This window comes from Ranitomeya imitator, chromosome 1 (genome assembly GCF_032444005.1).
Source record: "Ranitomeya imitator isolate aRanImi1 chromosome 1, aRanImi1.pri, whole genome shotgun sequence".
Lineage (NCBI taxonomy): Eukaryota > Metazoa > Chordata > Amphibia > Anura > Dendrobatidae > Ranitomeya > Ranitomeya imitator.
Genome location: NC_091282.1, coordinates 901,264,759 through 901,290,783, shown reverse-complemented (window position 1 = coordinate 901,290,783; position 26,025 = coordinate 901,264,759). Strand labels below are relative to the sequence as shown.

The 26,025-nt window shown below is 41.1% G+C and overlaps 1 protein-coding gene across 6 annotated transcripts in view; it reads right to left on the bottom strand.

Moving 5' to 3' along the window:
- Nucleotides 1-26,025, bottom strand: part of ARHGAP24 (Rho GTPase activating protein 24) — an 896,906-nt gene that overhangs the window by 59,239 nt on the left and 811,642 nt on the right. For 5 of the 6 annotated variants that reach the window (XM_069743298.1, XM_069743290.1, XM_069743329.1 and 2 more), the window contains one exon: nucleotides 2,497-2,704. In XM_069743298.1, coding sequence (XP_069599399.1) covers nucleotides 2,497-2,704 — 208 coding nt within the window. Of the gene's footprint in view, nucleotides 1-2,496; nucleotides 2,705-15,672; nucleotides 16,458-26,025 lie in introns of those variants that run through there. The other variant, XM_069743313.1, reaches the window with a different exon arrangement.

Genomic DNA, 26,025 nt, shown 5'->3' with positions numbered 1-26,025 from the left:
AGGTTCACACTGAGCACATGTGACAGATGTGACAGAGCCTGGAGACGCCATGGAGAGCGATCTCTGCCTGCAACATCCTTCAGCATGACCGGTTTGGCAGTGGGTGAGTAATGGTGTGGGGTGGCATTTCTTTGGAGGTCCGCACAGAGGTAGCCTGACTGCCATTAGGTACCAAGATGAGATCCTCAGACCCCTTGTGAGACCATATGCTGGTGCGGTGGGCCCTGGGTCCCTCAAAATGCAGGACAATGCCAGACCTCATGAGGTTGGAATATGTCAGCAGTTCCTGCAAGATGAAGGCATTGAAGCTATGGACTGGCCTACCCATTCCCCAGACCCGAATCCAATTGAACACATGTGGGACATCATGTCTTGCACCATCCACCAACGTCACATTGCACCACAGACTGTCCAGGAGTTGGCGGATGCTTTAGTACAGGTCTGGGAGGAGATCCCTCAGGAGACCATCTGCCACCTCATCAGGAGCATGCCAAGGTGCTGTAGGGAGATCATGCAGGCACATGGAGGCCACACACACTACTGGGCATCATTTCCTTGTCTTGAGGCATTTCCACTGAAGTTGGATCAGCCTGTAACTTCATTTTCCACTTTGATTTTGAGCATCATTCCAACTCCAGACCTCCGTGGGATATTAGTTGTGATTTTCGTTGATCATTTTTAGGTTTTATTGTTCTCAACACATTCCACTACGTAATGAATAAAGGTTTACAACAGGAATATGTTATTCATTGATATCTAGGATGTGGGATTTTAGTGTTCCCTTTATTTTTTTGAGCAGTGTATATTAATCCTGTTGAGACTTGAGATCAAAGTTATTGGACAGGTCAAAAATGTCTGCCATCACACCATTTTTTTTGGAAGCTGGTTACAATCGAAATGTGGTGATTACAGTAGACTGATTCAATGGGTTTATTTTATATAAAAACAAATGTCAGCTTCTGGTTTGCTTGTGTATAACAAACCAATATCATGACAACAGCAGAAGTCAAAATCTGCCTTTTAATAGCTTCACATTATGGAGTTGAGGACCATCTGTTTGTGTCAACATTTTAATTTGGACACTAATTAAAATGTGGTATGAGAGCAGTTTCCCAATTTCTCTTTCGTTGTCAGGCATGTCTTTGTTACTGTTGATGAGTGGAGAGGCACATAATAAAGCCAACGGGCTTACACAGTAACAGAGAGTAATGTCACAAATAGAAAAATTCTCTGTAGATCACGTGCAAACTGTAATGCACACACATCCCATAAGATAGGGGTTACTGATCACCGAGTCTCTGACCAGTGGACCCCCCCCCAGTGATTCTGAGGATTGCATAGCTTTGTTTTCAAAGGAGGAGGAGGGTTTCATTGTGGCATTCATCCCATTCACTCATTTCACTGTCAATGGGACTACCTGAATAAGCAGAGTACAGTTCTCAGCTATTTCTCATCCCATAGGCAATGAAGAGAGCGGCGTTTAAACATGAGCGTCTTTGCTCCATTAAAAATGGATGGATAGATGAAAACTTTCAATTCTAGGAATAACCTTTTAAGCACACAGGAGGAAGACAGTTGGCGTACCAAACATCACTTTCCTTATCCTCAGAGGTTCCCAGTAGTTGGACCTCTTGTGATAAGTTTACCTCTACAGGACGAATTTTCTAAACTTAATAAACCCTTTAAGACATTATTGTACAATTTTAATACAGGACAGTCCAGTCTTAACTGAAGCAAACAGTCGTAGAGATCTCATGCCATATTGCCATTCTTATGACATGTCTGTTTTACTAAATAATTGTATTCCCCATGAAATAGAAATTCTGGAGCATTTTTTTCTTAAAAGTTTGATTTGTGACATCTATGAAATGTATGCATAGATTCAAGTCTGGGAGTCACCAGTAGAGTGTCTTACATTGTCCAATCAATGCTCGTTGTGTGAGGACACACCTTTTTGACAAGAGGCATGATAACACCCAGTTGTAAATTTACTTATTTATTTCTAGGAAGAGTACCATAAGAGCAGTGCAAAGCAATGAGCAAATTTACTAAAATAGTCGTGTAAGAAGAGGTGACAGATCATCTTTAATGTAAAAAACACTGATACACATCTCTCGTAACTTTCTGGATGCTGACGAAGTAAGAAGGAGTAAGTAGCAAGGAAGTAAGAATCAAATAAAGCTTTGTTGACTTTAGTATAATGGCTTCCATTCTTAAGAGTGCCATGAAAACTGGGGCATATTTTTTTTCATTGGAACCAGTTGAATCTTCACGGACTCCACAATATTGTCGATCAGGTTTCAATATGTTTTGTAAGTTAAGAAAAGCTCTATTCACTGTATTATTCAATTCATTAGTGCTAGTGTGAACAGAGCCTAAGAGCTTTACAAACAGCCAGACACTATTGGGTTTGTACTCTAGGATTTCTATCAATCAGCTGAATTTGTGAATAAAAGGCAATTGTAATGTTTAAAATTGCACTGAACTGTAGAATACCTGTCGAATGACGGCTTCTCCCCGCAATCAAAGGCATCCTGTAACTCCTTCACCAGATTAGCCTGCCCAGGCAGCCGAAATAATCCTTCTTCTGTCAGCCCTCGCTGTCGGATGAAGTCCACACACTGTTCCACCAACATGGGGGCCAGGCGTATGCCATATCGTTTCTCATACCGCACGGTGTCTTCCAGCTTCTGACCAAAGATACCTGGATTTATTAAAATAAAAAATAGGAATATAAGTTGTGTGTAAAATGTGAAGTCAAATCTTTATAATTGCCTCTCTTTAATTCCAGGGTTAATAATTGCATGGATCCAAATATTGAACATAAAACTAGTGGAAAAAGATCTATAATTTATAATATTTAATGTATTGAATAGACACACAATGCAGTGGCAATAAGAAACTAAATCCTTCCAACAGAAAATTCTCAGAAGGATTTATTGCATTAATAATGTATAGGAAGGCAAGGTTATCTAAAAACTGATGACTCCAGTACATTATACATACTGTTTAGTTGAAGAGTGCATTTACTGATTGCATTGGAATAAATGTTGATTTCCCAGGAATCTGCTCATACCTGCCATGAAATGACAAATGACTTTCAGAATACCCTTCTGCAGACAAGACGAGTGATCTGGCTCTCACTTACTGTCTTAGCCAACTAGTGATGTACATGAGAGCTCCTTACTGTACCTTTCATCCTGATGCTAAAGGTTATTTGATGAACTCATTTTCTGTAAATAGCATGGTCACTTTTTAATGTCTGTCTGTGTCTGTGTAAAGTTCCATGACCCTGGAAGCCATAAATCATATACTGACATACTGTATATTCATTTTCTATTTTTTGGATTCCTCCACAACAGTCAGGTCCACATCCAACAGTCTTTCTGCTACGCTCTAGTTTTATGGCTCCTTAGAAACATGGATCTAGACATTAAGTGAAAGAAAGTTCTAGAGGTTTTCCAAGATATTAATGGTCTATACTTGGAATAGGTTATCCATATCATATCAGTGGAGGGGCAACCCTTCAGCTATTTGAGGGGTTGCTCTTGTTCTGTGGCCTCTTCATTTTCTACATTTATCTGTTTCCCTTCTCGCCTTGTACTTAGTAGCATATATTCTGGGTATTTACAGCATTGTGGTCTCTTCAAACTGCTGATTGTTGGGGGTGCTGAAAGTTAAACTCCCACTCATGTGCTAACAATGGCTTTCGGGCTAATGGAAACCCCCTTTAAGTTTGCCATTGTTACTTTACTCAAATTATTGATCCCCTCATTGTATAGTTAAATCAAATCAGCAGTGTCTTCAAAATGGAACCTCTACCTATCATTGGACTACCACTTTAATGCATATATTGACCAGTGGGTATTCTGAATTTGCATTGATGTGCTTTTACAAAGCATTTGCCAGCTGCAGATATTGACAGCAAAGACGTCTTATGCAGGATGTATGTTGGATCCTCTCAATACTGCCACATCCACATTTACAGTACATATTCACATTAGCATAAACATCACATTAGGCATACATATATACACACATACATAAAATATGCATATGTTACCAAATTATACATAGCCTATACAACCTATGCACATCCACATATAGTCATGGCCAAAAGTGTTGGCATTCTTGAAATTGTACTAGAAAATGAAGTATTTCTCCTACAGAGAAAAAAAGGAGACTTGGACATAATTTCACACAAAAAAATATTTAGAATTGAGAGTCCTCAGTGGTTTGATACCATTTAATGGCTAACTGAAAACATGGTAACAAATTGCAAGCTTTCAAGATTACTCAGGTCTCTTTATCAGGCATAGACTAATACAAATTCTGAAGAATCACATATTTATGCACACCACAGCACAGAAAAATGCCATAGGTAAGACAGGTGAGGTTAAGCAGAATTACCATTATGTGAGTGATAAACAGTTATGTCCATAAATATTGGAGCAGCAGACACAAAAAAAATCAAAATTGACTGGACAAAATTGTTGGCACCTTACCAAAATTGTGGGTAAGCAATTTTGTTTCAAGCATGTGACACTCGTTTAAACTCACTTGTGGCAAGTAACAGCTGTGGGCAATATGAAAATCACACCTGAATCCAAATAAAACATGGAGAAGTTGACTAAATCTTTGCATTGTGTGTGCCACACTAAGCATGGAGAACAGAAAGAGGAGAAGAATACTGTCTGACGACTTGAGAACCAAAATTATTGGAAAAGATCAACAATTTTAAGATTACAAGTTCATCTCCAGAGACCTTGATGTTCCTTTGTCCACAGTTCACAACAAAATCAAGAAATTTACAACCCATAGCACTGTAGCTAATCTCCCTAGACATGGATGGCAGAGAAAAATTGATGGAAGGATTCAAAGCAGGATAGTCCGGATGGTGGTTAAGCAAGTTCCAAAGAAATTCAAGCTGTCTTGCAGGCTCATGGTGCATTAGTGTTAGTGCGAACTATCCGTTGACATTTGAATTAAATGAAAAGTTATGGCAGGAGACCCAGGAGGACCCCATTGCTGACAAAAAAGACATAAAAACTAGACTGCAGTTTGCCAAAATGCACATGAGTAAGCTAAAATCCTTCTGGGAAAAGCAGCTTGTGAATAAACGAGACCAAGATAGAGCTTTTTGATAAAGCACACCATTCTACTGTTTACCAAAAATGGAATGAGGCCTACAAAGAAAATAACACAGTACCTATAGTCAAATATAGTGGAGGTTGAAAGATGTTTTGGGGTTGTTTTGCCGCATCTGGTACTGGTTCCCTTGACTGTGTCCAAGGTATCATGAAACCTGAAGATTACCAAAGGATTTTGGGTGGCAATGTAGTGCCCAGTGTCAGAAAGCTGGGTTTGTGTCTTAGGTCTTGGTTCACATATCAAAGTGTTCCTGACCAATTTGTCAGGAATCCCTGACTGCTGCCACCAATTTGTCACGATTCACACCGTGACCGTCACCCCTACGTCACGGGTCGGGGTGACTTTAGGTCAACAGACGGCTATCACATGTGCAGGGGGGCTTATCTTAGTTATCCCTCCACTCCACAACTTGATGAAAAAACACACACAAGGCTATTGACCTCAGCAGGGGCTTATTTTAGGCATAACACTGCTTTTCAATATACCATGAACTGCAGGGATTTATCTATATCCCGCTTACAGTTCCACTTAAAACTTGCAGCTCTCTGGCGCCCCCCTTACTCTCAGGTCAGATTAGGTACTGCACCCTGGGTAATTGGTCGTTAGATTTACTGTATATGAACTTTTATTGTGAGTTAAAATTGCACCATTTACCAATTGTCATAAATAATATGTTTATTGTATGGCTTATTACCATTACAGGGAAATCAATATATAGTGACATAGCAAATCAATCCCTGCATAGGAGGCAATATTAGAATAGCAATTTAAATAGGATCATATACAAACATACACAAACATGTAATAAATAACACTACCTACGCAAGGAGCTGCAGAGGTCCCTGAAGAGTGTAAAATGCGCATCGAGGAGGGCGCGCAGTCTCCAGGGACAAAACAATTAGCAGATCGCTACTTTCTATTTCCCTGCTAATATACTTTCTATTGTGCTAATAGTGTCTGCGAATTGAGATACTGATTTGGCTTTTATCCTATGTCATATTGCAAGACTCGTTAAAGGGTTGATTGTGACTTGTAGGATCGCTACTTCCAACAGGTGGCGCTATAGAGTTTAAGTCCTCTTTTTCTCTGAAGAGGCAATTTGCATATCAAATTTCCCAGAGGAGCATTGCACGGCGAATAAGCCTCCTTACATTGACAAGGTAGAGCTGGTATGTGACTCTACACAAGGAGAAACCTTACCCCTTAGGCAGCGCAATATAGTAAGAGCTAAGTGAATGAGGTTCGAACAAATTTGAACAAAAGTTCAAAATCCCTGTCAAAGTCTCATGATCAACAATACTATGAGCATGAACCAGACCTCAGTCTCTTGTTATTAAGTTTAAACTTACATACAAATAGTTTATCCATAAGAAGGTAAAACACACTTAATGTCATAGACCCAACTGTTTGTCTTCCTGATACAATCAGACAGATTTCTGGATCTGGATCAATTCTATATTAATACCCAGTAACACCATACAGTGTGCTAAACAAGGAAGGTATCTAACCTTTTCTTAAATGTATCCACCCATTCAGTCATCATTAACACTAGAAGTCCCAGAGAGGGGTCATTTAACATTTCTACCTTTGGAACCTTTGGAGCTCGAAATTTCTGGGTCTTCTAGCAGGATATAAAACTATGCCTTTGCCAATACATTATTATTTATTTATTGCGCTTTGCTTGTACTGTATAGCACCATCATATTCCACAGCGGTTTTCAGACATATCATCGCTGTCCCCATTGGGGCTCACAATCTAAATACCCTATCAGTATGTTTTTGTAGTGTGGCAGGAAAATAGAGAACCCAGAGGAATCCCAAGCAGATGCAGGGAGAACATACAAACTCCTTGCAAAAACAATATCTTGATGGCTGACTAGTGGAATTGCTTGCATAGCAATGAAGCTACTGAATGTATATGCCAGTAAGAGTGAAATCTCAAGAATCAGGAGAATGAGTGCTGCAAAGAAAGAGTTCTTTTTCTGATTTTGGCTTTGGTTTACACTCAGCATTGGTTGTTGAAGCTTGGAGATTGAAGAACAGGCTGTCTTTCTACTCATCCTTATTTTTAGGTAGCCAACTTAACTCATTAAGAGCCAGCTGAGGGACGTCAATGAGAAGTTGATGAGCTTTTCTCACAATGATCCCAGTTTGAGAAAGGATAGGCTGTGCCAAAGCATATGCAGCAATCATTAATGCCATGAGGAATGGTATGGACTTGGTCTTGTACTGAGATGACGAACAGGCTTAGAACCTCTGTTAGTAAGGGACACTCCAGATGAGTAACTATTTTTACTGTAATGTTTTGCAATGTGTACGAAGGTAATAAAAAGGCTTATTTACCCTGTTGGAGTCAAAGTCCTTTGTCCTACAACCATCTTTCCCAGAAAATGACTAGAGTTGACTCCCTAGTTGTCCTACATATTCTAATGTCATAAATCAACAAATACACAAAATTCTTCTCCAATAAAGACTAACCAAATAGTGAACCATTCAGGGTACAAGTAGCATATATGCTTCTCCCATGTAGAATTTTCCAATAAAGGCTTACCAAATAGTGAACCATTAAAGGTACAAATGGCATATATACTTCTCCCCTCCAAACAAAAAAAAAAATCACGATTTTACACTTATTAACAATGAACCTGATCTGCCATTTTCCTGACATTAATCCAGTTTGTCCAGATTAACCTGTAGGTGTAACAAAGTCTGGAAAACAGAAAAAGTATAATGAAATTTACCTTCTGCATCATTTATAAAGAAGTTAATGGTCCAAATTAAAGGTTTGTATGAATCGATTCACAGGACAAAGTCCAACAGCCAGGTCAGTAATGTGTGGCAATCGGACGGGAGCCCTTAGAATTGCTTCAAACCTCCTGGCATCTGCAATTCCTCTTTTGAACATGTGCATCAAGCTGCATCTGTAGATAAACACTGGAATAAAAATGATTTTTTTTTATATTATTGGATCAAGGATCTTAGTGCAACCCAAAACCGTAAATTGTCTTTTCCTTCAAGCAGCAACGCTGACATCGTGCCAGGCCAGCTAACCAAAAGAGAAGCTAGGAAAGCAGCCATGTAAGAGGAAATTCTCAGTACTTCCATCCAGTGGCCATGGATCATTGGCGTGAACGGTGTTCTGAAAAATCGATTCTGCGAAAAATGATTAATTGGTGACTAAACTTTTAATATGATTTTTAGCTAATGTAAGCCATCGGGCAATGACTTGTGCAATTAGGTGAGGGACATGTAAGATTGCTCTTACTAACGGGTAGGGGATTACTCGCTTGACACGGGATTGACGTACTCGGGCACGATTTTTTTTCAAACAAAACAGTCCATACGGTTTATTTTGTACAGCATAAACCGCATCGTAAGCCAAGTTGCATATCACTGTCTTACATGTAGTCCATTCGTTAACACATTACCTTCACATTAAGTCTCAGAACCTTAGTCTGTGGTAACTAAACACGCTGGTCCTCCTGACCAGTTGCCGTGGGTTACCACACAGTTCATATCACACAAGTTGCAGCAACTAATCACGCTGGTCCTCCTGACCAGTTGCCGTGGGTTACCACACAGTTCATAGAACACAATAAGGACCAACAGTCTATGAAGGTACCTTACGGGAGCTCCTGCTCCACCAGCTGACTCCTTGTCAGTCCACTCTTCTGGAGAAGCTGCCAAACGGGGATCACCAACTTGCCTTTGCGGCATATCTCAGTCAGTCCAGACCCACCGAGGACTGTAGCTTCCCCAAGTTCCACTCCTCTGGAGAAGCTGCCAAACGGGGATCACCAACTTGCCTTTGCGGCATATCTCAGTCAGTCCAGACCCACCGAGGACTGTAGCTTCCCCAAGTTCCACTCTTCTGGAGAAGCTGCCAAACGGGGATCACCAACTTGCCTTTGCGGCATATCTCAGTCAGTCCAGACCCACCGAGGACTGTAGCTTCCCCAAGTTCCACTGCGCTGCTCAGGGATCCAGTCCTACTCCCAGGACCTCCCACGCTAGCATGTGCTTTCCAGGAAGCAACACAGGCTTCCACAGGTCACTTATACACAGGGCCCATCTGCAGTGTCCAGCCAGGACACATGAAAGTCTGCCCAGACTTGCAGACTCCCAAACACTCACTACCATGTGCTAACACACCTCCTTTAGGTAGCCTCTAACCACACCCACAGGTGAGGTAACATCACATGCACTGGTCACATGATCATGACATCACTGCAGGTCCTCAAACACCTGCAGGGAAAAAGATACAGTGAGCACCCCCACTCAGAGTGAGGTATATGGGTAGCCAGACCCTCCCATCTCTCATAGCTACCCGCAACCCGGACCCAGGTGCACTAAATGACATCTTCAGTGCTCACGCGCTCTAAAGACAAGATACTCCGGGTTGCATCGCAGGGAGCATCCATCCCTGTGACACATACCTCCCATTAACCACAATTCCAGACACTGTCTCACCATCACATCCATGCACACAATTGCCACGCACGGCCTCAATACGCCTCCGTGCGCATACTGGGGAGACTATGCAGCGCCCCCTACCTGTTACAGGGGTCACTGCATCACAGACAGTAGTACAGTAAATGCTTTAGGGAAAACTTATCTACTGGTAGGCCCTTGTCCAGATTCCTACCTACTACTTTATGCACAGGAGGTTGTTTCAAACAAAAGTAACGAACATGATTCCATGTGGCTCTTGGCCAGAATTCTCATTCTTCATAGGTACTATGAAAATTGTCCAAATACTATTTTTTGGAAAAGGATTTGCTTATGTTTCAGGAAACAAATGCATATTTTTACATATATATCATAACACATTAGTATTTGCAAAAGGTAACATAATTTAACCCACTTGTACCACTTGTAGAGGTTCTTCTTAAGGGTCGTAAAATAAGAACATATTGAAGGCCTTTTTGGCAAGGATGTCAGCCTGACTCGGTGTCTGACTTTGAAAAGCCATTCAGGCAAGTCAACGAAGATCAAGATCTCTAGAGGTTCAAGCTGTGACATATGCCCGTGTGCACATAATTTATTTCAGCAAGCCGGGAAGCTGTTCTATAAAACATGGAAACCATCCCACCATTCCGCTGCTTAACTAAGGCTCTGAGCATGCATAAGTAGCAAAAGTGCTTACAGCTGTACAGAAAATAATAATATGCATCCCATGACCAAGTGGCTGGGCAAAGGACAGATTAAGTATTAACAGGAACACTCTTAATAGCTCTGACATCGTAAACATGCCAAGATCTCTAAAATCATGTGCTCTCCCTTCTGTGCAGATTCATTACCGATATATTTTAGGGACTCTACCAATTTTATTTTAGGGACTGTGCTCAATTTATCTGATTGATAGAAATATATTCCAGGTCCAGGTACTTTTTAGATATATAAAAAATTTGTAAAAAGTATTTTACGAAACAACACTGTTCTTTTGTGCAGTTTTGTTTTTTGGTGTCCCCTGAAAGAAATTTCACATTTTATTTTCGGCAACGTCCTGAAAATCTCTTTAGTCATCTGAAAATTAATCTGTTAATCCCAGTCTCTAAATTCTGCACATTCCATGAGCGGCTGGGGGAGGGAGAGCATCTAGGAGAACATGTCTTTGATTGGAGACTAAAATAGTTTGATAAGTATTTCAGGACTGGTTTATAGAAACTAGGAATATCAGACTATGGATACAAACCACCAGATTTACTCTGGTATCCAGCAGACAAAGGCTATGCTATGCCTATATCAATTAAAGGGTGTGTTTTAAGAGTAAACCCATTTTGTTTGTCTTTACTGTTTCAGCAAAAAAAAAAAAAGTTTATATATTAATAGTATGATTAAAAGTTAGGATGAGCTGGACATTTACTATATACTGTAAATCTAGGCTATAAAACAAGTTTCTCAGTTACCCAAGACTGATTTGTGGGCAATTCGGATTTTGCATACGTATGCTGGTGATGTTCAGGTACTATTGCATTGTCATTACTACACAGTAAATATACTACTAACCCGATCCACCTGATTGCAGTATATTTCCAGTGCAGGAAAACATCAGTAGATGATGGTTAGGTGGAGATTTAGGGTTTTGTTAGCCATTGTCTGGCACATGGCAGTGATCAATACATTTTTGGTGAGATATACTGAAGCACTCTCTATTCTTTTCAGTAAGAATGCCCCTAGCGGTCCCTTATTCACAGCTGAATGGAGTATACACAAGTGCCTCCTCTCAGGCTTTGAGGGAGCTTGGCTTCTCTCCCCATCTTTTCAAAGGCAGCTTTATATTTGCACACTATAATTGCTGGATGTTTTCTTTTCACCTGTTTCAAAAGGTCATGGCTCAGCAAGCCCACTCTGCTTTGATGCAAGCTTTGACCATTCCTTGAATTTAGATAACATGACAAAAAAATGAAAGTGCTGCCTAAGTTAGAGAATGTAGTATATAACCTGCATTTACACATGTGCATTAGCTCAGCATCCCTTTACTTTTGCCAAAGAGAGTAATGGATCCCTGGAGAAACATATAAACAAGCCCTTAAGGGGTCATACAACCAGTTTGAGTGTTGGACATATGTGAGATGGTCCAGTTGCTTGAGCAACATATCACTAAAAAGCTGTTCATAGACCCTCCCTGATAGTCTAAAAATGGAGAAACAAAACCCACAATAGGGTCTGATAACAATTCAGATGATAGATGAGAAATTGCTCACCTGATTAGGGCTGTGTGTCTACAACCACAGATGTCAGTTTAAAAATGGCTGCCGCAGACCCACAAGAAAGAGAGATGAATGCTGTAGAAGGCTTAACCCCTTCTCTTCCTCCAGCATAAGACCCTCCTTGGTGGCAGAGACCCCGAGGTTTTTGTTCTATGGAGTCGTAGAAAGCCGATTCATTAAGACTGGCAATGTACATGCCAGACTTAATGAAGGGACGTGGTGGCTTAAGATGAGCTAAATTCATTAAGAGACACATACCGCTTAATGAATTCGGTACATCTTCTCAGTGTGCGTTCGTGCACCTCGGCAGAAATACTACTCCAGTCAGGGACTAAGGTAGCATACATTTTGATGAACTCAGCTGGTGGGCATCGCCACACCCTGTCCCGCCCATACTCGACCCATTTTGGTGGAGCTGCCTGGGACTGGTGTGAAAAGGCCATCTTTGCATTCCGCAAAAATGTTGTGAGTTTTCTGTCGTAAATACTTGGTTGAATCGGCCCCTCAGTGTGCAATCGTACAATGCTTCTATGGGGCACTATATTATTTACTGGTAATAATGAAGTCAAGGGGTGTCCGACAACATTGAGCTATAAACCACGTGCACAAGCCTCTAAGATTGATGCAAATTCAGCCACCACTAATCAATAGTATTCTTTTTCAGATTTAGCAAGTGCCAACATGTATGTGAAATAGAATAGCTCCAAGAAAATGCCTATATTCAAACACAGGCATGGTACTTAATATGTCTGCTTTTAGGGGAAAACATGATCTATTTTTTTCTGAAATCTAAAATGACACATGACCCTATAACGACAAGTAGTCAGGAAAGAGTCCATCATATAGTATGGGAGGTAATCCATGCACTTAACTCCTTCATGACATATGATGTAAACTTACGTCATATGCCGGCTCCCTGAGTTTGATGCAAGCTTGCACACGAAGCCTGCAGCTTTAATCAGTCATCATGTACCTCTAACAGCCGCGCGAGGAGTGGTGCTCCACCCGCGGCTGATCCTGCTGTCAATCTCTGACAGCAGCATTTAACATGCATCAACAGGGAAAACGTTGTTCCACGCTCCCATCTGCGCGTTCGTGATCACGGGGCAACGATGGGTTGTCATGAGAGCTGAGGATTTGCTGAAGCTCCCGTGTCTGTTTTTGCATTCATCCTATGAAAACCAGCCTGTGGCTGATGTTCACAGGAGATCGTGAATACAGATACATAGAAGTGCTCATGTCCGGCTATGTATAGCACATGTATGTACTGGATGATTGCAGCTTCAAGTCCCCTAAGAGGACTATTACATCCAGTAAAAAAGAGGAAAAAAAAGTTTTTAAAGATATGAAAAGAATAAAAAAACACAAAAGATTAAATCACCCCTTCTTAACCTATTAAAAAAAACAATAAAAAAATAAAAATAAAATACATATATTTGGTATCGTTGCTTTCCTAAAAGTCTGATATCCCGTATCCCAAAAAATGAAAGCGTTAAGGGTCTCAGAAAATGGCGACAACGTTAAGGGTCTCAGAAAATGGCGACAAAAGCAAAAAAAAAATTCTTACAAATTTCTGAACTTTTTTTTACCACTTAAATAAAAAAGATACATTTTTTGTATCTGCATACTCATACTGAGCGGGAGAATCATATTACCATGTCAGTTTTACCATATAGTGAACATGACTAATAACAATTTCCAAAAGCAATTGTGAGATTACACTTTCAACACACTTGGAATTTTTTTCCCGTTTTCCAGTACACTATGTGCTACAGTGAATGGTATCATTCAAAAGTGCAACTCTAATTAAAAATAAGCCTTCGTACAGCCATATTGACGGAAAAGTATATGTTATGGCTCTTGGAAGAAGGGGTGGGAAAAAGATAAAAAATGGAAAACAGCCATGGCATGAAGGGGTTAAAACTTTTGATTCCCAGAAAACAAATAACATTTATTCATAATTGTAACCAAAATTTTCAAGAGGGATGGTGGCCCCAGTAACTGCAACAGTTAAAGCATACACTACACGTCATTTGAGGTCACATTTCAGAATAAGCTGTTGTGCATGTACTTCACTTATGCTGGTCATTATATAATTCCATTATTCACATTTTACTCTTGGCAAACTTTATGTCTGAAAGTCAGCTGTCTTTGGGAGAGATGGCTTCGATCAGCTGCTATGATCTCTTCCATATACAGCACACAGCGACATAAGCACAACTTCAACAACATGTAGGAATTTATGCAACAGTACTTAGCAGTGCAGCTGTGAATCCAGCTCTGGGGGTGAGATTTAACATTTACTAGAAAGTAGCAACAAGTGTCTGTGCTCTCTCAATCTGTTCTTTTCTCCTCCTCCCTCTCTCCCTTTTATAAAATGGAATTAGCAGTTTTTAGAGGGAAAGAGGAGTTCACGAATCAGGGGTGCAGGAAAACGTTTTTCTTTGATAGGGTTTATCACAAAGTTCCTTATTTTGTTATATTTTTTGTAACATTTTACAATTATTCAGTTAAATGTATAGGAATTAGTCTCATATTATTAGCAGTAATTTCCTCATAAAATGTTTGGATGTCTGAGAGCAGATATTTATAATATTATGCCTAGAAATACAGATAGTGTATCAAAAGGTGGTGCAAAGCTAGCAGAATACAGATACAGATACAAGTGTTGCCACACACTGCTTCAAATTGTTTCATAAGTTACAAGAGAACCCCCTTCAGGCTAGAGGGGAGAACCTATAGTCTAGTAGCCACAGTCATCAAGTGCCCCCAACAGATCATGTTTCCGGATTTCCTTAGTATTGCCCAGGTGATGGATTTCTTACCTGTCCGGGTGATGTTCTGTTGGTGGCTCTTGTGGACTGGAGTTGGGGAACACTGCTATAGAAAATGTAAATGTTATAGTATGAACTTTTAGTGGTATTTTAAGGTTTTGAATGGAATTCTGGAACTATGTTACTATGTACAGTAAAAAGTTCCACCTGTGAAATGTCAAACGAGCCTTAAACAAGTCTTAAAGAGTGCTCAGATAGAACTGACAGCTTGACTTATTGTTCGAGTTCACTGCTTCCAAACAACCAGCTGATTTCTTTGTGAATGTCCCAACCATGCAAATCAACCAACAAAGAGTGGTGAAAGCAAATCCAAATTTTTCCTCTACACACACACACACACACACACACATACACGTGCGCGCAAGCACTCATGCAAAAAAAACACAAGCAACACAAGCACACATATACAAACAAATGAACACACCTACACACGCATGCACACAAACACATATAAAACATATGCAAATCCGCACAAATATATGCACACAGGACACATGCACACACATTACATACACGCAAATACATATAAACACACATAACAGATGCAAACATATGCACACACAACCACATACACAACAGATGCACATACACAACAGATGCACACACAACCACATACACAACAGATGCACATACACAACAGATGCACACACATGCACACACGCAACAGATGCACATATGCACAACACATGCATTCCAACAAAAGTTACATACATATGCGCACCCATGTATGCAAAAACAGAATTTAATTGTACCAAGTCGTCAATTATCTGTGTGTATAAATTGCAGCAAAGCTGAGTTTATGCAGCACAACTCATGATATCCCTCTGCTGTATGTAGTTTTACATGGGACTGCAGCTAACCTTATTTCATCATCATATTACAAACCATAAAATGACTTATAATTCTACTCCCTGAGTCTGGCTGTTATGCATTTTAATAGATAAATAGGTCATTAAGACCTCATCTGTACATACCTCTTCGGAAGCTAAAACACCTTTTAATTTTCCGGTAAGTTGTTTTGGGAATAAATGAGGTGGTTGACAATGAAGCAGATGAAGTGGCCGCTGCATTTCGGTCTTCCAGCATCCTACAGGTGCCAGCTGGTGTAGGTACCAGTGATGTCCTTTACAAACAGCATTTGGATAAGACCTTTGAGTCATTCCCTGGCCCAGGGATTTTCATCTTTAATGTCATCGTCTAGCTATTGTTTGCCTTCTTGCGTATTTACTTCATATTCTTTCTGTCAGTCTTGAAAGGTTACAAAAAAGGTTCCGGAAACATTACTCATCTTCTGCTGACATATCTGGTGGTGCTCATGAACAATCACTTCACACCGTCAACTAGAACACCCAATAGGCTGGTTGACAGAAATGCAGAACATAAAAAAGTAACTAAGTTACGTAAATAAGTAGACAATAAGAAACCGGTTTAAAATGTATCCAGATTCTTGAAGAACCACAAAGAATAATGCCAATCCTGAAAATGTGGCCACCACAATACTATTAGATCTATGGGAGTAAATGTGCTGGTTGTCTGTGCTCATTCCCAGTGTTGCTGAAAGAAAGACAATGAAGTGACTTCCCAGGAAAGTTTTCTGTTCTTCTAGCTAGCACAACAGAAGCTGTGCCTTAGAATGCCCGTTGGCCATGGTATTTTGGTTTCATGTGCCCGAGGCGCTGTGCATGCAGCAGGTGCAGTTCTGAGCTTCAGCAAGTTGTAAAGGAGTAAACAACTATCCCAGGCAGTGGTAGCAACGAAATCTCAAGCTCTGACTTTGAGTTGACTTCAAGCAGGCATCACGTGTGACAGCTTAGTGATTATTAAAGGTGCAGTCCTCCTCCGTCATTCCTTCTTCAAATAACCTCTACTTCTGCTTTTCACTTCATCTGCAATACTCCCGTGGATTTCTTTTCAGCAAGAATTTTTGCTGTTTAGATAACACATTGAAGTAACATCCCGGAATAGACTTGTATATTTAAGTGTAGTAATGTGAATATTTAAAAATAAAGTAAAGAAATATCTGTAGAAAAATCAGGCAAAGGGAACATTTTAGAATGCATTTGCTTGGTAATCATGGGGCTATATATTTTAAAGTTTGGTATACATTCATGGTAACATTTAAGAATTAGTGGTCTGCAGTTCAAAGGGGTACAGACTTGGTTAAGATTCAACAGTTCCCTACTCTCAGATTTTATAGCGGTCTTGTTTTTTGCTTTCATTCATCTCTCCAAAATCTATTAGAAGACAGCATGGTGGCTCAGTAGTTAGCACTGTTGCTTTGCAGCAATGGGTTCAAATCCCCCCAAGAACAACATATACAAGGAGTTTGTATGATCTTCCAATGTTTGCATGGGTGGGTGTTCTCCCAAACTCCAAAGCCCCTCTGATAAGGAATTTAGATTGTGAGCTCCAATGAGGATAGTGACAATGATGTCTGTAAGGTGCTGTGAAATTAATGGTGCTTTATAATTGAGTACAGTAAATAAATCATTAAATTGACCTAGAAAATGTGGTCAGTGTAGACCAATGTAGACCAGAGATTACACTGGTCTTCCAACATCTAATGAGACTGCAGAAACATTGTGTTGCAGTCTGTACAATGTACAATGTGTTGCAGTGTACAATGTTCAAGACACACCAAAAATTTCTACAATATACGGTTGCTAGGCCCTTACTTTTCAGATGTGGATTTGTAAGGAAAACAATGAAACGTACATGAGGCAAAGTCCATAAAAAGGTGAATGGTAGTATGTGATTTTTGTTGGACTCTGTCTTGGTGCACAGCAGACTGTGCCTTCATCTATAATCAACTTTATCTTGACCCAGATTTTGTTTTGGTCTATAGTTGATTGTGTCCTGTTTTACAGTAGACTTTGTCTTGGTTTATACTGCACTATGATGTCTTGGTCTGTGGTAATGTCTTGGGTTATAGTGTCTTGTCATATAGCAGATCGGTCTTGGTTTACAATAGACTTTGTGTTTGGCTTATAATGGACTGTGCATTAGGCTATTGTGGACCGTGTCTTGGTCTTTTGTGGACTTTGTCTTGGCCTATTGTGGACTAGATCTTTACATATAGTTGACTGTGTATTGGTCTATTGTGGACTGTTCCTTGGTCTATGGTGGACTGTTGCTTTATCTATGGAGGACTTTGTCTTGGTGTATAGTGGACTGAGTCTTAGTCTGTTTGGACTGTGTCTTGGCCTATTGTGGACTAGATCTTCACATATAGTTGACTGTTTATTGTTCTATTCTGGACTGTTCCTTGGTCTATGGTGGACTGTTGCTTTTTTCTATGGAGGACTTTGTCTTGATGTATAGTGGAATTTAGCTTGGTCTATAATGGACTATGCCTTAGTCTATTGTGGATTGTGTCTTGGTCTATAGTGGACTATGCCGGGGTGTATAGTGGATTTTGGCTTGGTCTATAGTGGACTGTGTCTTGGTCTATAGTGGACTGTGTCTTGGTCTATAGTGGACTGTGTCTTGGTCTATAGTGGGCTGTGTCTTGGTCTGTAGTGGGCTGTTGCTTTGCCTATGGAGGACTTTGTCTTGGTGTATAGTGGACTGAGTCTTAGTCTGTATGAACTGTGTCTTGGCCTTTTGTGGACTGGATCTTTACATATAGTTGACTGTGTATTGGCCTATTGTGGACTATTCCTTGGTTTATGGTGGACTGTTGCTTTATCTATGGAGGACTTTGTCTTGATGTATAGTGGAATTTAGCTTGGTCTATAATGGACTATGCCTTAGTCTATAGTGGATTGTGTCTTGGTCTATAGTGGACTATGCCGGGTTGTATAGTGGACTTTGGCTTGGTCTATAGTGGACTGAGTCTTAGTCTGTATGGACTGTGTCTTGGACTATAGTGGAATGTGTCTTGGATTATAGTGGATAACACTGTTCTGTATAGTGGACTTTGGCTTGGCCTATAGTGGATTTTATATTTGTTTATGGTGGACTTTGATTTTGCCTATTGTAGTTTGTTTTATAGTGGACCAGAGATAGTTATAAAGTATAACATAACTGTAACATTGTTATATGTACATTATTGCAGAATCTGTTGTTCTTATAATTTTAGGCTTTAACAGAATGTTCTCATAGTTTCCCACTTACAGATGAGCATGTAAGAATTTCTATAATCCTTTATCATTGGCTTTCCTGTGTATTCTCGCTATTGTTTAGAGAAGCTCTTTAGCTGATCAGAATTACCTGCTTCTCCCTATGTAAAACATCAATGTCCTTACACAATGTTGTACTTTTACATTGTCTTTATTTTCAATAAATTCTCTGCAGCTTAGAATGATCCATCCTTTAATAATGCATGAGGGCACTTAGTATGCAAACACCCCTGTAATGTCCTAAGCAATGTCCTAAGTGACTTTGGCAGTGGTATTTATTCAGGTATCAAGAAAAAAAGGAATCATATTGTAGATACCAGTTTTCACCCCCTGCAGGAACGAACAAACATTCATTTAATCATGTAGTTAATGATTAATAAGACTGCCAGCTCACATAGCTAGCCTGATGAGGCAGGCCCTGTGATAGACCAAACACTGGTTCACTAATAAACCGTCTGTTGTCCACAAAACAGATGTAGCCATAAAGAATCCTCAGTAGAAAAGAATAAAAAAAACCACAGCATATGCAAGGCTTATCTATTAAATGGTAGTTATGGTCTATTGGATTTACTATACAAAGTACACAAAGTACACGAAAGCAATAAACCAAGGTCGTCAACCGTTGCCTACAATTTTAGAAAATATAGAATTATGTAGACATTATGAGAATGTAAGAACTGCTCATAAATAATACTGATTTATAGAGAATTTGAGTCTTCACTATTGCTGTGCAATGTAGTATAAAGCAAGGGCGATGACAAAAATGTACAAAGACAAAAGACAAAAATAGATATGTAAAACCATAACCTAACTGTAATCTCTACAGATAGAGTAGAAGAGAACACAGACTGAATGAGGTATTAATAGCAGGACTTAGGAATTGTCAACAGTTTTATGGTGCCTGCAAAACTGACCCTCAATGTAATCAGAAATTGGATTTTAATGTGGCGATACATTGTTTCATGGGTAGGTAAGGGGTACCAGATATAACTGGCAGTCACTTATCCCCGTGAATGGCATCCTATGCAAGCCTGAGTGCTTTTTGAATATTAGGCAGACACCGCATGAATATTTGGCAGTAAGTGATTGTTTATTAATATTTTGCACCTGTGCTGCCCCCGACTTTATCATGGGGGACCTGCTGCATCCTGTTGTGCATTTACATCTGGACATGGTATCGTAAGTATGGCTGCTATTTTTTCTGTGATGTTTCATGATGTAGTTTATTAGCCTTAGAGGTACTGAGGACAGAGACAAAACTTAGGGGCTGCACAAGCTATTCTCATAATTGGCATGAAAGTAAAGGTTAAGGCAACAGCAAGTAGAACAGGAGGACTGAAAGAGCTCCTACATCTTCAATGAAATGAAATCCATGCCTGATTATCCCACCTCTTCCCCCTTGGCATGTTGGGGGGCAATCAGGAGCACTTCACATACATCAGTCAGCCAGTCCAGTTAGAATCAGAGCATTTGGCCAACATTAACTCCTTCACGACCATGGACGTATCCATGCGTCCAGGTTGGTAAGGACTAATGCGGCAATGTGATTTTTTGGATATTATTTTTGATATTCAATCTCTCAATGTTAAAATTAACCTACCCTTACAATTATAGACTATTCATGTCATTGTCAGTGGGCAAACTTACAAAATCAGCAAGGGATCAAATACTTATTTCCACCACTGTAGATAAGTTCCTTGAGGGGTTTAGTTTCCAAAATGATGTAACTTGTGGGAGTTTCCATTGTTTAGGCACATCATGGGCTTTTCAAACGTGACATGGTGTCCGCTCTCGATTCCAGCCAATTTTACGCTCAAAAAGTCCAACAGTGCTCCTTCACTTCCAAGCCCTGCCGTGTGCCCAAACAGTAGCTTTCCCCCACATATATATAGAGTATCGGCATGCTCAAGAGACATTGCACCACAAAATTTGGGGTCCATTTTTCCTCATACTCTTGTGCAAATAAGAAAATTTGGATCTAAAATAACGTTTTTGTGACAAAAAGATAAATGTTTATTTTTTCCTTCTACAGTGCTTCAGTTCCTGTGAAGCACCTGAAGGGTTTATAAACTTCTTGAATGTGGTTTTTAGCAGTTTTTAGACTGGTGTTACCATTAGGTATTTTCTGTCTTATAGGTTCCTCAAAGTAACTTCAAATGTGATTGTCCATAAAAAAAAAAAGGTTCTGTAAATTGTATTGGAAAAATGAGAAATTGCTGGTCAACTTTCAACCCTTATAATTCCCAAAAATTGTGCTAATGTAAAGTTGACATGTGGGAAATGTTGTTTCTTAACTATTTTGTGCGACATAACTCTCTGGTTTCAGGGCATAAAAATAAAAAAATGAAAATTGCAGCATTTTCAAAACGTTTTGCAATATCTCCGATTTTTTCACAAATAAACGCAAGTCATATCGAACAAACCTTAACACTATCATGAAGTACAATATGTCACGAAAAAACATTCTCAGAATCAGTGGGATCCGTGTTCCAGAGTTATTACCACATAAATTGACACTGCCAGAATTGTAAAATTTGGATTGATCATGAAGATGAAAACAGACTTGCGGGGTGAAGGGGTTAATGTGTATTTGCGTTTTCAAATGTTTGGGGTGGTATCTAGAATTTACCAAGATGGTGAATAACACCATCTGCCTCTACTGGCAAAAAAAGCACCTGCGGATTTGTTGCGTTTTTGTGCGGTTCCGCAGCATTTTTTGTGTGTTTTTGCTGCGTTTTTCTTGCGGATTTGCTGCGTTTTTTACCCCTGCGGTTTTCTTTAATGGAATGGGTACAAAAACGCTGCAGATTCACAAAAAAGAAGTGACTTGCTACTTCTTTTAAACCGCAGTGTTTCCGCAGTGGATTTTCTGCAAAGTGTGCACAGCATTTTTTTTTCTCATTGATTTACATTGTACTGTAAGGCTATATTCACACTTAGCGGTTTTTACCGCGGAACCGCCGCGATTTTGATGCTGCGGGTCCGCAGCAGTTTCCATAGCGTTTACAGTAACATGTAAACCCTATGGAAACCGCAAACCGCTGTGCACATGCTGCGGGAAAAACCGCGCGGGAACGCAGCGGTTTACAACCCGCAGCATGTCACTTCTTTGTGCAGAATCGCTGCGATTCTGCACCCATAGGAATACATTAAACCGCTTACTTCCCGCATGGGGCTGTGCCCACGTTGCGGGAAGTAAGCGGATAATGTGCGGGTGGTACCCGGGGTGGAGGAGAGGAGACTCTCCTCCAGGCCCTGGGAACCATATTTGGGGTTAAAAAATAAAAAATCTGGTTATACTCACCCTCTGATGTCCGGAGCTCCTGGGCGCTGCACGCGGCCGTCCGGTCAGAGTTGCTGTGCGACCAGGACCTGCGGTGACGTCGCGGTCACATGACCGTGACGTCACGAAGGGTCCTTCTCCCACAGCATCTTTGGAACCGGACCGCCGGGTGCAGCGCCCAGGAGATCCGGACATCAGAGGGTGAGTATAACCAATTTTTATTATTTTTAACATTACTATTGATGCTGCATATTGCTGCATATGCAGCATCAATAGTATAGGCGGAAACCCGCAGCGGAAAACGCGGAACAAACCGCGATAAATCTGCAGGGAGAACCGCAGTTGTTTTGCCCTGCAGATTTATCAAATCCGCTGCGGGAGAACCCGCAGGGACCCGACGCAAGGTGTGCACATAGCCTTAATCAATTGCGGATCTGCAGCATTTCTGCACCTCAAAAAATGCTGCGGATCCGCAGAGAATCTGCAACGTGTGCACATACCCTAAGACTAAAGTGTAAGAGATGAAAAGGAGAGAGGCAGAACAATAGGCAGTCCTTCAAAGATGGATATGAGCTTAAACTGGATAGGCTGAAATCACTAGGATATCAGAAAAACTTGAAAATTGATCCACGTAAAAACTTAAATGTAGTTTACTTCTGAGGCTTGGGTGAATAAATCACATTTTTTGAATACCATATACAGTTAGGTCCATATATATTTGGACAGAGACAACATTTTTCTAATTTTGGTTATAGACATTACCACAATGAATTTTAAACAAAACAATTCAGATGCAGTTGAAGTTCAGATTTCATTTGACGGTATCCACATTAAAATTGAATGAAGGGTTTAGGAGTTTCAGCTCCTTAACATGTGCCACCCTGTTTTTAAAGGGACCAAAGTAATTGGACAATTGACTCCAAGGCTATTTCATGGACAGGTGTGGGCAATCCCTTCGTTATGTCATTCTCAATTAAGCAGATAAAAGGCCTGGAGTTGATTTGAGGTGTGGTTTGGTTTGTGTTGATTTGAGGCATTTGGAAGGTTTTGCTGTGAAATAAACATGCGGTCAAAGGAGCTCTCCATGCAGGTGAAACAAGCCATCCTTAAGCTGCGAAAACAGAAAAAACCCATCCGAGAAATTGCTACAATATTAGGAGTGGTAAAATCTACAGTTTGGTACATCCTGAGAAAGAAAGAAAGCACTGGTGAACTCATCAATGCAAAAAGAGACGGGTGCCCACGGAAGACAACAGTGGTGGATGATGGCAGAATAATCCCCATGGTGAAGAGAAACGCCTTCACAACCGCCAACCAAGTGAACAACACTCTCCAGGAGGTAGGCGTATTAATATCCAAAGCTACCATAAAGAGAAGACTGCATGAAAGTAAATACAGAGGGTTCACTGCACAGTGCAAGCCACTCATAAGCATCAAGAATAAAAACGCTAGACTGGACTTTGCTAAAAAACATCTAAAAAAGCCAGCACAGTTCTGGAAGAACATTCTTTGGACAGATGAAACCAACATCAACCTCTACTAGAATGATGGAAAGAGAAAAGTATGGCGAAGGCGTGGTACAGCTCATGATCCAAAGCATACCACATCATCTGTAAAATACGGTGGAGGCAGTTTGATGGCTTGGGCATGCATGGCCGCCAGTGGCACTGGGTCACTAGTGTTTATTGATGATGTGACACAGGACAGAAGCAGCCGAATTAATTCTGAGGTATTCAGAGCCATACTGTGTGCTCAGATCCAGCCAAATGCAACCAAACTGATTGGTCGTCGCTTCATACTTCAGATGGACAATGACCCAAAACTTAAAGCCAAAGCAACCCAGGAGTTTATTAAAGCAAAGAAGTGGAATATTCTTGAATGGCCAAATCAGTCACCTGATCTCAACCCAATTGAGCATGTATTTCACTTGTTAAAGACTAAACTTCAGACAGAAAGGCTCACAAACAAACAGCAACTGAAAACCACCGCAGTGAAGGCCTGGCAGAGCATCAAAAAGGAGGAAATACAGCGTCTGGTGATGTCCATGAGTTCAAGACTTCAGGCAGTCATTGCCAACAAAGGGTTTTCAACCAAGTACTAGAAATGAACATTTTACTTAAAATTATTTAATCTGCCCAATTACTTTTGGTCCCTTTAAAAACAGGGTGGCACATGTTAAGGAGCTGAAACTCATAAACCCTTCATCCAATTTTAATGTGGATACCCTCAAATGAAAGCTGAAAGTCTGAACTTCAACTGCATCTGAATTGTTTTGTTTAAAATTCATTGTGGCAATGTCTATAACCAAAATTAGAAAAATGTTGTCTCTGTCCAAATATATATGGACCTAACTGTATACTCGTGTATAAGCCGAGTTTTTCAGCACATTTTTTGGTGCTGAAAATGCCACCCTCGACTTATACACGAGTCACGGTCCAGAAAGCGGAGGAGGGGGGGGCGGTGGAGCAGCGGGTGACAGGAGCCGACGGCTTCCAGCACACATCTTATACTCGCCTACCTGCGCGCCCTCGGTGCTGGCACTGCATCTTGTTCCTGCCGCCAGTGCCTGCATGCAGCTCTTCCTGCCGAGCGACCACGTGGTACCGATCATTAAGGTAATGAATATGCATGTGTCTCCACTCCCATAGGTGTGGAGCGCATATTCATTAACTTAATGAGCGGTACCACGTGATTGCTCAGCAGGAAGAGCTGCAGGCAGGTGCCGGTGGCCGGAACAAGATGCAGAGCCAGCACCGAGGGAGCGCAGGTAGGTGAGTAGGATGTTTTTGTTTTGTTTTTTTTCAATAGGAAACATGCACACAAGGATAGGGGATAAGGAGGCATGCATACAGGGACAGAACAGGGGAGGCATGCATACAGAGGCAGGGACTGGGAGGCATTTATACCAGGACAGGGAAGGGGGAGACATGCAGACAGGGACAGGGATGGGGAGGCATGCATACAGGGACACAACGGGGGAGGCATGCATACAGGGACGGAACGGGGGAGGTATGCATACATGGGCAGGGGAGGCATTCATACCAGGACAGGGAAGGGGAGGCATGCAGACAGGGATGGGGAGGCATTCATACCAGGACAGGGATGGGGAGGCATTCATACCAGGACAGGGAAGGGGGAGGCATGCATACAATGACAGGGACAGGGGGCATGCAGACAGGGATGGGGAGGCATTCATACCAGGTCAGAGAAAGGGGAGGCATGCATACAATGACAGGGACAGGGGAGGCATGCAGACAGGGATGGGGAGGCATTCATACCAGTACAGGGAAGGGGGAGGCATGCATATAATGAAAGAGACAGGGGAGGCATGCAGACAGGGATGGGGAGGCATTCATACCAGTACAGGGAAGGGGGAGGCATGCATATAATGAAAGAGACAGGGGAGGCATGCAGACAGGGATGGGGAGGCATTCATACCAGGACAGGGAAGGGGGAGGCATGCATAAAAGGACAGGGACAGGGATGGGGAGGCCTGCATACAGTGACGGGGAGGCATGCATTCAATGACAGAGAAGGGCGAGGCATGCATACAGGGAAGGGGAGGCCTGCACATAAGGACAGGGACGGGGGGAGCCATGCATAGCAGGACAGGGATGAGGGGACAATGCATACCCGGCTTATACTCGAGGCAATAAGCTTACCCAGTTTTCTGTGGCAAAAGTAGGTGCCTCGGATTATACTCGGGCCGGCTTATACTCAAGTATATACAGTATATGCTTTTATTTCACTTCTTTGTCTGATATCCTGGTATCCAAGATTTCACGTGGCTTGAATGTTGAGTGCCATTGTGTGAATTCGAGTTCTACATGCCAGGTGATAGATAGCCAGGAGAAGAACTGACAGATATTGGAAATTTCTTTACTGTGCATCCTGTGAGCACCCTGTCCAAATAATTTACTGTA